The following is an 18,579-nucleotide window of genomic DNA, read 5'->3' as shown; positions in this document are numbered from 1 at the left end:
ATAATTTTCCACTTCTCTGACTCATCTCGTCGAGACGAATCAATAGTTTACAAAAATTTGACACAAACTAACAAATGCAAAAAAAATTGAATAAAGACAAAAGAATATTCTGTTTGACAAGAAAATAAAAATGTCTGCGCAATTCATTTAACATTTTAATAGAGAGACTTGTCCAAGTGACTGTCCAAGCATACACCACAATCTTTTAGCCCTTCCAATTTCTCGCTTGAATGGAATCAATGGATCACAAACGGTGCCAAAGGATGCTACCAAGCACCCCGGTGCCAAGCGGGTGCCAAGTGGCATCCGACCGTTCATTTTGGCACGGATCGCTCGGATTGAATCCGAGCGCATATAACTCTCAACCATTCATTGCTTGATCAATATCCAAGCCGTCAATCGCCTAGATGAACGGTTGGATCGGCCCCTCCATAAATCCAATCGTCTTCGTCTTTTCGCTCTAACGCCACCTCCATCCGCTGAAAGGATTCAAAATCAATACACCACAAAGTGAACAAACACATCTAAATGCATTATACTCCTAGACATATATGTACATACACATGTACCAGTTCCTGTCTGCTTGCAAATTTTGAAGAATTTAACCATTGGAATTGCAACAAAAGCCAATAACAGTGAAAGGACATCAAGGAATTGTAATTCATCAATGGTGAACTCTCGTGTTTAATTCTAACTCAGTTTACGAGAATAAGAACACCAACCAACCGGCCCAAGCCAAGAACCACAGATTACTTGCATATTTCAACCATTTCTAAACTTTTGGCTCATGTATGCCTGAAAATCAAAACATATGTCAATGAAATCTTCATGGATGGAATTCATGGAATCACTTCTTACGGGCTTCTTGTGCCTCTCTTATGCGACAATCCTTCTAATGTTTAAGGGATTGCCTTTTTTAGTCTCCTGCCAATTCGGAAAACAAATTAAAAATATTTGTTGCATCACATGCATGTCAGGCGCTATTCGACTGCGCCTCTAGTGCATTTAAGTTGTGTCTGGGTGCATCCACATTTCTCTCTTTTTTTAATGTGCCTTAGGTCCAATTGAATGCACCCCTAGGTGCAATTGAATGCACCCCAGGCTCATCCTTTTTTCTCTCATTTTATAATTGCACATCAAGCGCATTTGAATTCCTCCTCGGAAGCATTCACTTTTTTCCTCTTTTGATGTAATGAACCATTGAATTCCCTGCAAATATGCTCAAAAGTGCAAAATGTTTTAACTGTCAACTCCAGAGGTCATGGGTTCTTGTATTAACTCATATTTATTTGTCTATGAGACAAATTTTGAACAAAAAATTTGGGCCTTGAGGCACTTTCAAAAGGAAACAAAACAATTTAATTTCTACATATGACATCCATGGGCTTAATAGATTTCTAGCATTTGAGGGTGTGATTGACCTTCAGAAGCAAAACCATGGATCAATCCTTTGGCTTCAACGCAGCTCCACCCCGGCTTCTTCATCAAATCATTGTCGTTCATACATCTCCATAGTTCTTAACCCCCTCCCACCTCTTAACAACAGCCTAAACAACAATTATAATGTTTCGAGGCTGGCCTTCTATAGTCTCCAGCCATTTAGGACTAAAAAAAATCATTGAAAATGGAACTGAAAATATTTGATGCATCCCGATTCCCGTGCGCCTCAGGCGCGTTTAAATTGCGCCCCAAGTGCACCCAAAATTTTTTTTTATTTGTAATGCGCCTCAGGAGCAATTGAATCGCGCCCCAAGCGCATTCTATTTTCTCTCATTTTGTAGGGCGCCTCAGGCGCATTTGAATTCCGCCTCGGGAGCATTCAATTTTTTTTTTCTGTTGATGTAATTTCATTCCTACATATACCATCGAGTGGCTCATAGATTTCAAGAATTTGAAGGTGTGATTGATTTCCCGAAACAAACCCATGGGTCGATCATATCGTTGTCGTTCATACTCTCCGTTCTTCAACTCTAAACCAACTTTCAACAACAACTTGAACTTTACCAAGTGTAGTAGCCAGCATTTTTAGGTTCCAAATCAAAGAGCCATTTTGCTACATATTTCCCTCATTTATGGTTCCCATGAACTCTACAAGCTGCCAAAAGCTCTCCCAAAATCCTAACATGCCACATGGAAAAGTCACAAGTTTTAGAATCATACCAAATGCCCATTCCCAGACCGGCCCAACAAATCCTCGTTGAGCTTCTCAGAATCCCATTCCGAATCTCCATTTCAAGGCATAAAAGATTCTACAGCCTTCACTTAGAAGGCCAGAGTGGCTACAAGCAAATAATAACCTTAAGATCGAAGGTCATACTATATATTCGGCTCCATTCCTTCTTCCACCATTTGACGAAAAAATTTCAGGGCTTCAAAACCTAGCCCATGGGCTCCACAGCCCTCAATCATCGATTTCCATGTCACGAGTTCTCTATTTATCACGCTATCACAACATAATCTAGCATAAGAAATGCTTCCGCTTCCTGCGTACATGTTTAGGATAAGCATGGATAAACTGGGATGATTTGGCATTATCAATAGAACTGAAACTGATTTTTGGGTGAGCTCAAATCCAAGGTTCAGAAACTCCATGATCTCCTACACAACATGCAAAGCATTAAAGAACAAATTATGAATCGTGTAACCTGAGAATCAAAACATATGTCAATGAAATCTTCATAGACGGAACTCATGGAATCACTTCATACGGGATTCTTTTGCCTCTCTTATGCTTTAACCATCCTTATAATATTTAAGGGATTGCCTTTTTTTAGTCTTCTTAAACAAATTTAAAAAAAAAATTCTGCATCACATGCGCCCCAGGCGCAATTCAAGTGCACCCCAGGCACATTTAAGTTGCGCCCGGGCGCATCCGCATTTTCTCTCTTTTTGTAATGTTCCTCGGGCGCAATTGAACGCGCCCCTGGCGCATCCTATTTTCTCTCATTTTGTAATGCGCCTCAGGCGCATATGAATTGCTCCTCGGGAGCATTCACTTTTTTCTCTTTTGATGTAAAGAATCACTGAATTCCATGCTCGAAACTACAAAATGTTTTAACAAGGAACTCCATAATTCTGGTTCCATAGACAAATTATGCTTCCTCAATGGATGGTTGAGGCTCTAGATGGATTCTCGACCGACTGGTTTTTAGTTGCAAAGGCCGACTGGAAACTGGAGTTCAACTGTTTCCTCAAACGGAAGTGAGTAGGCTTCACACTGGTAATTTGCTTCACAACTTTTCCTCTGAGTTATCCAGCGGTGCCACTACCAAGACTAAAGGTAAAGATCCTTTAGTTCAGTCTTATTGCGTACTGGATTCTGCTTTTCATGAGGCGAATCAAACATACTACGTGCTAGACAGTTGGGAAGAAAGAGAAGAGCCATATGATTTCTTTCCCTCGCTTTTCTGTAGCTTTAATCTTCGAAACCCAAATCACAGAGATGTCTCTCCCTTTAATCCAAAACCAGATAACGGAACCAAAAAACTTAGATTGAAGCATTTCAATAACAAGAACAGTGGATCCAAAACAGACTAGAACGCCACTAGGCCCCATGTTTAAGAGAAGCTCAAAAAATAGAGAACCTTGGTATGGAAGATGACCTGGTCACTGGCAGTTTTGTGGACATCATACAGACCAAAATTGACCGTTCCTCCAAACATAAGAGGTTGAAGAAACAAGATTCCAATGATGAGATAATATTCACTTCATGTCTCACTGGTGAAGGTCGTAAGTGGATCATTAATTAGATGATATTGTAAGGATTCAACTCCATTGTTGAAGGAAAAGACATCGGAAAGCATGACAATAAGTTGTAACACAGCGGCATTGATAAGTGCCAAAATATTGATATTATGGCCCTCCAGACTACATTTGTTAGTCATTTATCTATGTTACTTTATATTATTTTGTTCTTTTTTTGTGTCTACAGGATGATCAAGCTCGTTACTCAGAATATTGGATATAAAGAAAATTTAATGGAAGACTGGGGCTGAAGTGTAAAGATCTTTAAAGAAGAATTGTTGATTAGTAATTACATGAAGTCCCATGTCTCTAATGTAATTAATGCTTTGATTAAACCCTATATAATGAGAAGTTAACCTACTGACTGCGGCAGTCAACCTTGGGGGCGAAAAAGAGAACAGTTCGGCTGGAACAGAATAGAAATTGGTCACGGATTCCGACTCTGATGTCCAGCTAATCTTTTTTCTAGGGCGTAGATGAAGCTCGAACTCCTAGTAACAATGTTTATGTTTTGTTTTAGGGTTTTTATTATTCGAATCGTGGTTGTATGACTTGAGGATTTATTTGCAGTATTAATTTTCTCTATCAAATCTTGTGTATGACTTCCTGGGTTTTATGCATGTTCATACAATGATTCTTAATTGCTTTATGATAACTGGGTAAGATGGGTTATTCTCCGTAAGACGCGTCGTGCTATTAGACGGTCCGTGCCCTTTGACACCTGCTGCATAACCCAAGAAAATACACTTCTTGGCCCGTGGCTCCAATTTACCCTCATTCACATGAGCGTAAGCTGGACGGAGTAATCAGCTGGATGACCTGACCATACCTCGAACGGAGTCTTACACTCAATAGCAGTCGATGGAGATCTGTTCACCAAATAGCATGTTGTGGAAACAGCTTCAGCCCAAAATTCTTTGCCCAATCCGGAATTGGACAACATACAACGTACCTTCTCCAAAATAGTCATGTTCATACGTTCAGCCACACCATTCTGCTGAGGGGTTTTTCTCACTGTGTGATGCCTCATAATGCCTTCATCATTGTAAAACCTATCAAACTCGTCAAGACAAAACTCCATACCATTATCAGCTCTCAAACGTTTTATTTTCTTACCAGTCTGATTCTCAACCAAAATTTTAAACTGTTTGAACGTATTAAAGGCGTCACTCTTATGTTTCAACATATACACCCACACTTTACGAGAGAAATCATCGATAATACTCATAAAATATCGAAAACCACTTTAGAAGTTACCTCTGCGGAACCCCAAAGATCCGAGTGAAAATAATCCACCGTGCCTTTAGTGCGATGAACAGCTGTACTGAATTTTACCCTGTACTGTTTGCCGTAAACATAATGCTTACAGAAATCCAGCTTCTCAATTTTCTAGCCACATAGCAAACCCTGTTTGCTCAAAACTGTCATCCCCCTCTCGCTCATATGCCCAAGTCGCATATACCACAAACGAGTCAAGTCTGAATCTGAAACCTTTGATGAAGCAACCATTGCTGCAACACTTATAACTGTACTGCCCTGGAGTATATAGAGGTTACCACGCTTCTGACCCTTCATCAATACTAATGCACCCCTTGAGACTTTCAAAACTTCACCTTCACCAAGGAATTTGCAACCATGAGAATCAAGAGCACCCAGGGAAATAAGATTTTTCTTCAAATCTGGAACATGTCGAGCCTTAGATAAAATCCTAACAATACCGTCATGCATCCTAAGCTGAATCGTTCCTGAATCAACAGTCTTACAGGCCATGTTGTTGCCCATCAAAAGTAGAAAACCACTCTCTATGCGGACACATATGGTATGAACATCCAGAATCTAGAACCCACTCGGTATTAGAGCGAGAATCGCCCTCTGTAACTGATAACACATTATCTGACTCATCTGAACTTTCTGCAATTTCAGCAATTACTTTACCCCCTTTCTGATCTTATTTTTCCTTCTCCTTGAGTTTTAAACAGTCACTTTTCCAGTACCCGGGTTTCTCGCAATAATTGCACTTTCCCTTCTTCTTACCTAATGACCTAGATTTTCCCCTATTACTCGACTCCACCCTTTCTGTTATTCTTCCCCTAACAAACAAACCCTCCGCATGTGCATCACCCTCACCTGATACCTTTTTTCTCAATTCTTTCGAATATAGGCTGGCCTTAACATCCTCCATGGATATCGTGTCTTTGCCATACAATAGGGTTGTAACAAAGTGCTCATACGAAAATGGTAAAGAACATAGCAAAATTAGGGCTTAGATCCATAATAATACGATTGAACTCGTCTAAATGATCCTTAATAGGTATACCTTCTCGCATACGAAACGTATAAAGACATTGTTTGAGATATAACCTGTTGGTGAGCGACTTCGTCATATATATGCCTTCCAACTTCAGCCAAATTTCTGCTGCTGAAGTTTCTTCTTCCACCTCTCGAAGAACGTCATCTGCCAGACTCAACTGAATAAAACTCAGAGTTTTGGCATCTGTATCATCCCAATCTTCCTCTTTGATTCCAGAACTAGTCTTGCCTAACAAAACTTTGTGCAATCCTTGTTGGGTTAACAACGCTTTCATCTTTACTCTACAAGGACTGAAACTGCTGCTCTGCCCATCAAACTTCGCAATTTCGAATTTAGCCACCACAGCCACAATCGAAAACGAAACCCTAATTTTTGCAACCCAAGGCTCTGATACCAGTTTGTTGTAACGAACGCTATGAATGCAAGTTAAGAACGAGAAATTGAAAATTAAACAAGAAATCACAAAGACACAAGATATACGTGATTCCCCAAGATGGATACGTCCACGGGCGAGGAGAGAGAGGATTCACTAACCAACGTGAAGAAGAGATACAAAGAGCCGGCTATAATCCGTAACTCTAGAAATGCCACAATATGAAAGCCCAAAAGATACTTTAAAAGTTCTCCAAAAGCCCTATTTATAATAGGTTACAAAAACGGGAACAACATAATTAACCAATGTGAGACTAAAGAATACAAGCTTGGTGGAATCTGTTTTGGAATAGGCCGTATACAGGGACTGAGAAATATTAGAGAATTTCGAATATTCCACTGGGAGCAAGAGTTCTGTATTCTGTTTGTTTAAGTCTGTGAGAGTGTGAGTAGAGTGATTTGTAATCCTCCTCCTCCTAAATATAATCCAGCTGCCCTCCGTGGACGTACCTAATTCATAGGAAACCATGTAAATCTCTGTCTCTGTGTTTGTGTGTGTGTTTGTGTTCTAGTTCGATCGTTTGTTTCCGCAATATCCACATGATAGAATAACTAAACAAGGCACAATAAATTACCATCCTTTTTTGCTTTGGACCTAATTTCACCCCACATCCACTTAATTAAAGGTTTTAATCTAATTCAAAGTAATCGCACATTTAACAATCCGTAACTTTATTAATTTTGAATTTAATTCTATCCTCACCTATCAGCTACCGATTTCAGTCGCTACCCTAACTCATTGTTGGCCTTCCACCACCATACATATATCCTTTCATTTTGAAGGAGGTGCAAGTAGGGCAAGGGTATATATGTCGCTTTGATAGTGGTGGCTGATGGGAGAACACAGAATAAAATTAATTTACTGATTTCGTGAAGATAAGGGAATATCATATTTTTAAATGGGGGAGAAGAAGTTAGGGTTACAAAAGACTTTTTGAATTCAATTGAAAACACCCAAATAAAACTTGTTCATATAGCTTGGCCAACAAGATTCCTCTCGAATTGTTGTAGACGTAGTAGTTGGGTCTCACTCTCATATATAGCAGACGATCTGTTATATCAATAGTCTGTGAATACTATCGCGTGGTAATTTGTATCACTTTACAACCACACGTTCATATGGGATTCATACACTTAATGAGACCCCGTAAGAATGTGTGACTATAAAGTGGTCCGGAGTACTGGGTGGCGGTACTCCTAGACTATTGTATAATTAATTTCACAAGGCACGGGCATATATACTGTTTTATTCATTGTTCATCAGCCTAAAGACAACGTGAAGTGCCAAACAAAGTACCTGAGAGAGCCAATGCAGACTAGAAGACGAGTGGACAAAGTGCAGACTCTAGCTAGGAAAAAGTCTCCTGTAGAAAGAACCTGGCACGTCGGAAACAAAACACCAGTCGAAACCACCACCTTTCTCTTCCTTCAACTTCTTATAAAATTCCGGCAATGCTTTGAATATGCAATTGAAGTCGTTTCCCGGGAGATCGTTCAAGGAAACCCTCAACTCCGGAATTGGGCGGCCCAAACGATGACTGGTGGCGTGAACGATGTCGATTACCTCCGATGATATTAGGTGTTGGGCCCTGATGAGCATCCCAGATCCGCAACGCCGAGGCTCTCAGGAAAGTTGGTGCGTAAGCTACCTACTACTGCTTCCTATGCTATAGAGTTTGCACTCGATATTATTTCTCGCTTCATATATGCAAAATTTAATCTATTAATCGGGTTACGAATATTGATAGAAATTACTTTCTTTCATCCACCTAAAAAGTGAGTGAATTTACTACATCCTCTATGCAGGAATGAAATTACTTCTTTTTTACACTTTCAGGCTCCTTGCAAATGAGAAATTTTTTGGTGCAAATAGGGTATAGTTCATGTGGTACTTGAGAACCACATGAGCGTGCATCCGAGCCGTCTAAAAGTATTTTGAACGGCTAGGATTTAGAGACCGAGAAGAGAGAATGCTCGGATTTGGACTGTCTAAAACAAGTTTGTACTGCTCGGATGTGCGTTGAGTACCGCCACGTGATACCCAATTTGCACCCACAAACTTCTCCTTGCACATAGTATTTGTTAGCTCAACCATGCATCAGAGTATAGTGTTCAATAGGAACCGAAAAACTACACTTCCTAGTCAAACTTATTTGAACTTGTTTTTCGGCCTTTTATTTAGTGTGTAAATCTCACCTATTGGGATTGGGCTTCAACTAGATTTCCGAGTTAAATTTAACTCAATGATATTTTTTTTCAATAATTGAGTTATATATTTTTGTTTTTTTTTTGTCTCGACAAGAAAGATCAGAGAAATAAAAAACGTGTACTCCGTACTATTGAAATTGAAATAAAAAAGGTTCATATAAAAAACAAAAATAATCCAAAAGTCTGTTTGTTTTGTATTATTTTTACCTTTGTTGAAATTTTTGAGTTTTGAGTTTATTGATTCTTTTCTTCAAGATGAATAAAAAATCCAGATATCTAGCTAGCTAGCAATGCATTTCCCCTTTAAGGGTCGGGCAAGCAACCAACAATTCAAAAAAATTGACGTGATATTAATAAAAATTCTCATAGCACTACAAGGAAAAGTATATTCGGTAACGAAAAAGTGGCAATTAAATTAAATTGGGTTTGAACAATAACACAAAGGGTTACAACTTTCATGTTTAAAAAAAAATTGCTAATTTTAATATTTAAAGGTTCAAAATGTCGTTCGAAGTATATTTTAATGTTAAATGTATGTGTTATATATTAGATATTTGAAACATATACTGGAAAGTGTGTGTGTGATTTTCTCACTCTATCTCTCTCCACTTTTTACCTCTCTCTCCAATCATTGCTTTCATTTCTCTCTTCACTTATTATCCAAAAACACTACTCAAATCACAAACCAAACAAATCACAAAGCACTCAAGAATTAATGGAATCATGGACCCTATAAGATGCCTCTGGATTATCTTAGTGACGCAAAATGACCAACCTCTGCACTCGAATTCTTTGCATAGCTTGTCTCTCCTTCCCCTTTGTTCATATGAAGTACTTGCATCACTTCCATCTCTCTCTCTCTCTCTCTCTCTCTCTCTCTAAATCACACACACACAATTCAATATGCCTGGGAGTTGTGCTGCTCTATATATGGAGCATCTGTCCCAACCTTTATTCCATCTTTCTTAAAATATGAATAACAAAAAAAAGCATGTCAAAAAAAAAATAACAAAAAAAGGGAATGTGAATATCAATTTCCTTTCTTAAAATGTGGGACTTCTAATTAATTAGCAGTTAAAGGGGGACAATAATTCTGAGATGAATGCAGTTTATGGACAACGATCCCTAAACATGTGGTTCGGACAGAGTTGATCATCTAAAACTAAAAGATCAGTACGAGGACGACGTCCCCCCAAGTTGGAGCCGACCATAGTACATAGGACACACCTAACTTCCAGTGGCAACAATATCCTTGAGTAGGGCAGTACCTTAATTAGTTAATGTTACCTAAGTTATTGTTAGGTCATTGAACTACCAGCACTGGTACATCGATTCTGATCAGAACAAAAAAGAGAGCCCGATTTCAGGTTCTTTTGGCATGTTTGGTTTTGGTTGTAGGATTTTTGGTCGGTTGGTTTCTTGCCTTCCTTGGGTTTGGTTCTCGGGTGGCGTTTTGCCGGTGTGCCCGAGATCCGTTTAATCTTTGTATTCTTCTTCAAAGATTAATAAAATCTTTTTGCTTAGGGAAAATAAGTAAATAAATAGAGCCCGATTATGCGCATTTTGAGGGTTAATTTCGTCTCAAATTTGTCGAGTCTGGTGAGAATGCTTTTTTAAGTGAACATCTAAATGAGTGAATAGATCGTTCAACGACTAGAATTTGTGGTCATAATATTCCCTGCTTATTATACTGAGTTACCTTTTTTTAAAGTAATTTATTTTTAGTGTTGATAATGTCAAATTAAATTCTAATTCATCAACGACTTGTACCACACCTGTGTACCTAAATTTGACAGTATCATCTTCCTCTCTTTTTTTCACAAACAAAATTACCTATTTAGCAAAAACCATATTATTGGAAGTGTGAAAGGAAGATGAACTTTAATTCCTCAACATGTAACACCTTCAAGAGAAGTAGTTTTCAGACATGTATATACATCTAATAATGAGTGCTTGTTTGCTTAGTTTTTTGAACGAGCCAACTTGTTACTTTTTCGATTCTTTTCATCTAAACTTTCAAAAAAAATCTAAGCTAAACGATGATTTTCTTTCAAAAGATACATAAATGAACAAGAAAAAAAAAATTCAATGAACATATATGTATCGGATTGATCATTCTTATTGTGAGTGCAAATTTCTTCCTTATCCTATCGTTAGCTGTCGGAAATAGTTGGGTCCCCATCCACTAATGTCCATTTCATGCCTAATTTGCCATCACAGTACCATTCCCTTTTTCAGTTACAAATATAGTGATCACGCAAAAAATCTGTTCTATTTGGTTTTACCTCCCATATATATATATATATATATATATATATATATATATATATATATATATATATATATATATATATATATATATATATATATTTATATATATATTTATATATATATAAAAGACTTGATCCTATATATATGCACCATTATCAAATTGAAGTTTGGATTCTAACGTCATTACCTAATGTTTTTGTTAGCCTTCATGGTTTGAAAAAAAAAAAAAAAAACCCAAGTGCTCTGACCAAAAACCAAGAACGAGCATGTGTGTTGACCCCATTTGGGCAGTTTTTTTCTGCAATAGATGGCTCAGATTTCATCTCAGCCGAACATATCCCAACCGTCTATTTGTTTGTTGCCGAGATGAAATCTTAGCTGTTCATTTGGATGGGCTGGATGGGTCAACACACATGCAGTAGGCTCACTGAATATTAGGTATAAAGTAAATTGCCCAATTCTTTTGAATCCCAACCCGTTTTTACGTTACGACCACTGAACAAACTTGGTTGACAAAGATAGTTTATGCGCCGAAAATGGAGAAAATGCTTCAAATAAAAGTTCAATTTGCCCACTTATATAATTACTAGTTCGAACTCAACATTAGTGTACGATCACAGAAAAACACCAACATTCTGTGTGGCTTTTCTATGAAAAAAAAAATGAATTTATATAAACAAGTATAATACGTAACAATTACAAAATCAAATTTCAAAAGTAATTCCAAGAGTGTTCGGAACCGGTTGATATGAAGTAGGCTGTCGTATGCGGTAACGAGATGCTAGATGCCTTCATTAACGAGATGTCAACTTGTAGTGAAAAGCTTTGACAGATGGTTTGGGAGAAATGTTTGGAGAATATCAGGACCCCATATTATGTGGCTAGGAAACCAACGCAATCAACCACATCAGGGGTTTCTCCGCAAGAAATTGAGGATATTATTCGGTGGTCCGGATGATCACTAAAGTCTATTATATGGTCCCAGTCATTGTGGCTCTGTTATTGACATCAATTTTGTGGAAACATCAAGGTGGGTTCGACTTTGGCAGGAGAAGCATAGGCTATCAGAGGTGCTAATTGTTCTATGGCAGCTACCTGCCGGGATAAGCCTATTTCCATAGAAATGAATCTGACTCTGCTCAATCAAGCAATCAACTTTCTCAACTCTAATGGCGATACTTTGGACCGGCAAATTTGTTTGTAATCCTTATTTTTCTTTCCTTTTTCTAATTTTATTATTTTCTCCAAATTTCGGGAAACTTTGTTTTTAAGTTAGGGTTTTGCTAGAGTTACGTCTGTTCTCTATAAAAGGGTTGTAACCTTATTATGTAAAAGCAGCTTTTTATAAATAATATTCAGACTTTGTCTTTTTTTCTTGTGGACTCGAGTTTATCATTCGTTTGGATTAGTACGTAACTAATCTCATTATTAATTCCGCTGCATCATATTTTCAGAAAAATCAACACCAGGCTAATAGTTACGCCAAAATACACTACTTAGGCAGATTTTTCTTCCTTATCATTTTTTTTTCTCATACGGGAAATTCTTATTTATGCTTCAAACATACAATATAATTTGGCCCGGACACTTGAGTTATTAAAAAAATACACTGTAGGTTTGTTTACTGATTTTCTGCTTTGCAAACTTGAGGATCTCTCTTCTCTTTCCATTCCAATCAATTACCCCATTCTAATCAGAGAGACGACCAAATCAACATACATGGCTCTGTTTCTGGACAAGTGATCGTCCACGATTTCGCCATATCTCCGAAACAGGACATCCAGTATCTCCCTCCCGAAATGACACTCGAGCATCGACTCGACCACGGCCCTGATAGTCTTTGCAACTCGTTGCCCGCTCGAAAGTTCCTCAAACTCAGTCCTCATCTGGTCCTCCCAGTAAAATTCAAATGTCTCCAGACGGTCTATTAGAAAGGACCCGTCTGTTTGAACCTCGAATTTTACTTCTTCTGGGCAGGGGGCATAGTAGGGGGCGTTGAAAGAATCAATCGTTTCCTCTTCAACCAGACCCTGCACCAATTAGTGTTGGATAAATATGAACCGACCTTGTAACATGTTATAGATTACTCTATAAGGTCGCATGTTTGAATCCTACGGAAATCAAATTATTCTAAACCTTAAAGTCGCTTGAGGGTAGAGACGGAAGCACATGTGGGCTTATGGGGGCCACGGCCTCCCCATGGTTCTGAATTTTCATAATTATCTAAGTATTTTTTTTGTCTAAATACCAAAATTATACATGGTGGCCCCCACCGAATAAAAAATAGTGGACCAAAAAGGGCATTTTCAACTATGAATATTGTCAAAAATCTTACTTCGGATGGATGATGAATTTCTCACAAATGTTTTAGTTATATTAATTGAGAATGAAATTACAGCAAAAATTAGTTGTAACTCAATCATATATTACTTTCGAATCTAAGGTATCTTTAAATTCTATTTTGATACATGCTTTGGGTATAACGTATTGAGAAACTTCTATTTTTTTCCTACCTTTTACATGTTTAATTTTGGTTTGTTAAAATCACCTAAATATTGTGTTTGTTAGCTCCAACAAGTCATTCCCTTTTGGTTGGGAATTCCACAGACAAGTCGCACATTCATTTATATCCCGTCTTTATTGAGGATTGGGTATTATTTGGTCATTCAAATATTTTATATTCTTTAACATCGAAAATTTAAAATCTTTTTGTTCATGTTGTGGCCGGTCCCCTCGTATAGAAAACCCTTGTTTCGTCCCTGCTTAAAGGTTTGCCTGGTAGTTAACTTCAGAACCTCGGAATTAGTCAAGGTGCGCACAAGTTGGCTATACATATATCCCATCATAAAAATATATATGTTGTTGAAGGTTAATAGAAATGGATAGTTTACGTACGGATCTAGAGAAAGGTAGGTACCTCTGAAGCCAAGCTCATCAGAGCTAGTGCTAAGAGCTCCCACTGGAAACAACTTTGTTGAGTGGTGGGGTGAATATCTCTCCTACCCATGAACGACAACACCATGCGTCCGCCGGGGACCATTTCCTCGGCTCGTGACTTGAGGAAGAGGGAGAAGTCCTTGTGGAACTGTGATAAGTATGCCTCCACCACACGAACTGGGCTTGTTTCGGAAAGATACAGTTTCCCTTTGTTTAATGGTATGCCCTCCCTGCTGTCCAAACCTGGTGGAATCTGCCTTGGAATAGGCCATAGGTACAGTGAGAGTAGAGAATTCCGATTCCATAGACATATTTGTCTAATATGTCTATGGAATACTATATACGTTAACTATGTGTTAAAGCATCCAACTAAAAATCAATAGGTAGTGAGAGGAGAGACCATCCGGACTCATATACTAGTTTTGAAGGAGATAATTATCCGATGTGGGATAAACTTCAACACTCTCCCGCACGTGCAACAGTCGACTTGCATGTGGAGAGGTAAACAAACGATCTATAACACTTGGATCACAACAAACAATAGTGCACTTATAACACAAACAAGAGGGGAAAAGTCTTTGAAACTCTAGTTTTGATACTTTGTTAAAGCATCCAATTCGAAATTAATTGGCAATGAGAGGAGAAACCGCCCATGCTCATATATATTTGAGTTGTTATGTTATGACGGGAGTACACCATAAATAAAAAAAACACTATAATACTAATAAAAATGTTATGCCATTTTTGAAAAATGTTATGCCTTCGAGTGGTCAAATATTATGCCATTTTTGAAAAACGTTATGCCTAAAATGTTATGAAAAAATGTCATGCATTCCGGTGATATAATGTCGTGTCTTCGAGTGATTAAGAGGAGATACCGTAGCATTAACCTTCTCTCAACAAATTGTTATATCAAAAGAACAGGCATGTACATTGTTTTATTCATTTCCCTTATTAATTGTTCATCCGCCTAAAGACTCAACGTGAAGTGCCAAACAAGTAGTAGTACCTGAGAGAGCCAATGCAGACTAGAAGACGAGTGGACAAAGTGCAGACTCTTGCTAGGAAAAAGTCTCCCATAGAAAGAACCTGGCACGCCGGAAACAAAACACCGGTCGAAACCACCACCTTTCTCTTCCTTCAACTTCTTGTAAAATTCCGGCAACGCTTTGAATATGAAATTGAAGTCGTTTCCCGGGAGATCGTTCAAAGAAACCCGCAACTCCGGAACTGGGTGGCCCAAACGACAACTTGTCGCGTGAACAATATCGATTATCTCCGATGTTATTATGAAGGTGTTGGGCCCTGATGAGCAGCCCAGATCCGCAACGCCGAGGCTCTCAGGAAAGTTAGTGCATAAGATTCCTACTACTGCTTCCTCTACTATAGAGTTTGCAATCGATATTATTTCTCGCTGCATATATGCAAAATCCAATCTATTAGTCGGGTTACGAATACTGATAGAAATTACTTCTTTCACCCACCTAAAAAGCGAGTGAATTTACTACATTCTCTGTGCAGGAGTGAAGGATGGATTTAGTTTTACCAGTTTCACAACCAGAAAAATATATACTAGGATTTTTTACACTTTTAGGCTCCTTGCAAATGGGAAATTTTTGGGTGCAAATATGGAATAGTCCACTTCGTACATGAGCGCGCATCCGAGTCATCAAAAACCGTTTTGGACGGCCAGGATTTAGAGGCCGAGAAAGAGGAGAGAGAGTGCTTGGATCTGGACCGTCTAAAACATATTTAGTAGGATGCGTGCTGAGTATCGCCATCTGATACCCAATTTGCACCCACAAACTTCTCCTTGGCATATTGGATAGATCAATCATGCAAAGAGGGAAATTTTTTAAGTGCCGAGCGGGTACCACATGGTGCTCATTCGCGCATCCGAGTCGTCCATTTCGTTTTTGAACGGCTCAGATTTGGAGAGAAAATGAGAGAGAAAGTATTGGGATGAGAGGAAAGAGAGGGTATCCGAGCCGTCCAAAAGTATATCGGACTGCTCGATTACGCCGAACGGATACCACGTGAAATATACCCGTTTCGCACTGAAAATCTCTCATGCAAGAGAGTATAGTGTTCAATAGGAACAGAAAAACTACACTTTCTAGTCAAACTTATCTGAACTTGTTTTTCGGCCTTTTAGCGGGTGGGTAAAGCTCACCTACGATTGGGCTTCAACTAGATTGACCGATTTTGATAATTAATATCTACTAAGAATATTTTTAGTATTAATAAATATTTTTAGCATGTCTTTGACGAGTATTAATTATCAAAATACGTCAGTGATCGTCATTTTCCCTAAACTTAACTCAATGATTGTGTCAGTTATTGGGTTAATTTTTTTTTTTATTCATTTGTCTCAACGAAAGAATTAAGTCAAAGAAATAAAAAAATGTGTAAAGAAATTGAAATTAAAAAAAGTTCATGGAAAACAAAAATAATCCAAAAATCTGTTTGTTTTGTATTATTTTTTTCTTTGATGAATTTTTTAGTTTTTAAAATTCTTTTCACCAAGATAAATAAAAAATACCAGTTATCTAGCAAGCTAGCATTTCTCCTCTGAGTGTCGGGCCAGCAAACAACAATTCAAAAAAATTTACGTAATACTACTAAAGATTCTTATATATATATATATATATATATATGAGAGAGAGAGAGAGAGAGAGAGAGAGAGAGAGAGAGAGAGAGAGAGAGAGAGTAGTAGTAGTAGTAGTAGTAGTAAACCGGCCAAACCACTCAAGAATGGAACTATGGACCCTATAAGATGCCTCTGGATAATCTTAAAGACACAAAACGACCAACTACCTGTGGACTCGAATTCTTTGCATAGCTTGTCTCTCCTTCCCCTTTGTTCATGTGAAGTACTTGCACCACTTCCATCTCTCTCTCTCTCTCTCTCTCTCTCTCTCTCTCTCTCTCTCTCTCTCTCTCTCACACACACACACACACTCACTTCAATATGCCTGTGAGTTGTACACATGGGAGTTGTGCTGCTCTATATATAGAGTATAGACCATCCGTCCCAACATTTAGTCCATCTTTCTTTTTTTTAAATGTTTCATAATCTTTGTGACCCCTTCGTTTTGAGATTTTGGATTTAGATTTATAAGTAATAAGTGTAGAAAGAAATAAGGGTAATGATTGAAGCAAAAAATGAAAGTAATAATTGGAGGAAAATAGAATAATGATAAGAATTCAAAATTCAAAATCTTTAAATAAACAGGGTCTGTCTATCTTAACTTATCCACACAAAAAAATGATCTGCTTTCTTTTTTGCCCTTCATTCTCATTTTCAGATAAACACAAAAGTGTAGGGAAAAATGCATTCAAAGACTAAAAAAAACTCATTGCATTACAAAAAAAAAAAATTGATACTTTTGGGAAATTTATCTATTTTGAAAAAGAATATATGATTATATAAACCCGAAGGGATTTGGCTAAGCAAACGTGGGAAAACAAATAGTAAATGTTTGTCCTTCATGAGATTGCATATTCGAATCTCATCAAAGCTGAACATTCTAAACCTTGGGGGCCACCGTAGAGTTTGTGCCGTCGTTAAGTTAAGAACCCTGGAATTAACCGAGGTGTGCATAAGCTCGTCTAGACATCTGGTTTCAAAAAGAAACGAAGAATTATCTCATTTTCTTAAAATGTGGGACTTCCAATTCGAAAACACTACAGTCACCGACCGGGAGGGTCGGTGACCGGCCACCGACCCTGTGTGGGGTCCACTCCGAGCCCCGCACGAATGATCCGAGCCGCTCAATAATTTTTTTAAAAAAAAACCGAGTGGACTACATGTGAAATAAGCTCAATCCGATGTGTGTATGTGCTCGATCCGAGCTGTTCCAAAATCAGATGATCCGAGCCGTTCAAAAATGAAAGTTTGGAACGAGCACGTACACACATCGGATTGAGCTTATTTTTCACGTAGCCCACTCGGTTTTTTTTTTTTAAATTATTGAGCGGCTCGGATCATTCGTGCGGGGCCCGGAGTGAACCCCACACGAGGTCGGTGGCCGGTCACCGACCCCAAGGTCGGTGACTGTAGCACTGCTGCTTCCAATTACCTTGCTTAAACGGTAATGATACACCCACCGCCACTCACCCACCACACCACCCACCGCACGTGCCTCGGGCCCACTTCAGTCACCGGATGGTCGATCCGAACTGTCCAAAAATTATATAAAAAAAACGAATAGGCCTACGCAAGAATCAACAGCATCCAACATGTGTAAGTGCTCGAACCAATCTTCCATTTTTTTACGGTTCGGATCATCTGACTTTTGCAAGTTCGGATAGAGCACCTACACACGTCGGATGCCGTTTAATCTCACAAGAGCCCACTCGGTTTTTTTTTTTTATAGAATTTTGGAACTACTTGAATCGGCTGTCCGGTGGCCGGAGTGGACCCGGCACACGTGCGGTGTGTGAGTGGCGGTGGGTTAGTTAAAGGAGGACAATAATTCTGAGATGAATGCAGTTTATGGACAACGATACATGTGGTTCAGACAGAAAGTTCAGATCGATCAGTACTAGGACGACGTTCTCCAAGTTGGAGCCGACCATGTACTCTATATAGGACACACCTAATTTCCTCCGGTGGCGACAAATATCCTTGAGTAGGGCAGTACCTTAATTTATTTTATCACTTCGGATCCCAT

At 38.5% G+C, this 18,579-nt stretch overlaps 1 protein-coding gene across 1 annotated transcript; it reads right to left on the bottom strand.

The window, feature by feature from the left end:
* Window positions 1–12,471: 12,471 nt before the first annotated feature.
* LOC131330995 (probable jasmonic acid carboxyl methyltransferase 2) lies at window positions 12,472–16,884 on the bottom strand. Its single transcript, XM_058364793.1, has 4 exons — window positions 16,721–16,884; window positions 14,913–15,317; window positions 13,884–14,156; window positions 12,472–12,996 (listed from the first exon to the last, which is right to left on the bottom strand). Exons 1-4 carry the CDS (start codon window positions 16,793–16,795, stop codon window positions 12,646–12,648), a joined length of 1,104 nt encoding a protein of 367 aa, XP_058220776.1. The 5' UTR covers window positions 16,796–16,884; the 3' UTR covers window positions 12,472–12,645.
* Between the last annotated feature and the right edge of the window lie 1,695 nt (window positions 16,885–18,579).

The sequence above is a fragment of the Rhododendron vialii genome, chromosome 6a (genome assembly GCF_030253575.1).
Source record: "Rhododendron vialii isolate Sample 1 chromosome 6a, ASM3025357v1".
Lineage (NCBI taxonomy): Eukaryota > Viridiplantae > Streptophyta > Magnoliopsida > Ericales > Ericaceae > Rhododendron > Rhododendron vialii.
This window is presented reverse-complemented; position numbering and strand designations above follow the sequence as displayed.

What these genes read in the sequence shown, in the direction of transcription:
- LOC131330995 (XM_058364793.1), bottom strand. Translation starts at nt 16,795, where the DNA reads ATGGAAGTGGTGCAAGTACTTCACATGAACAAAGGGGAAGGAGAGACA. An exon ending in CAAAGAATTCGAGTCCACAG is followed by an intron (nt 15,318 to 16,720) that starts GTAGTTGGTCGT and finishes GCATATATGCAG; the next exon opens with CGAGAAATAATATCGATTGC. An exon ending in GTCTGCATTGGCTCTCTCAG is followed by an intron (nt 14,157 to 14,912) that starts GTACTACTACTT and finishes ATTCCAAGGCAG; the next exon opens with ATTCCACCAGGTTTGGACAG.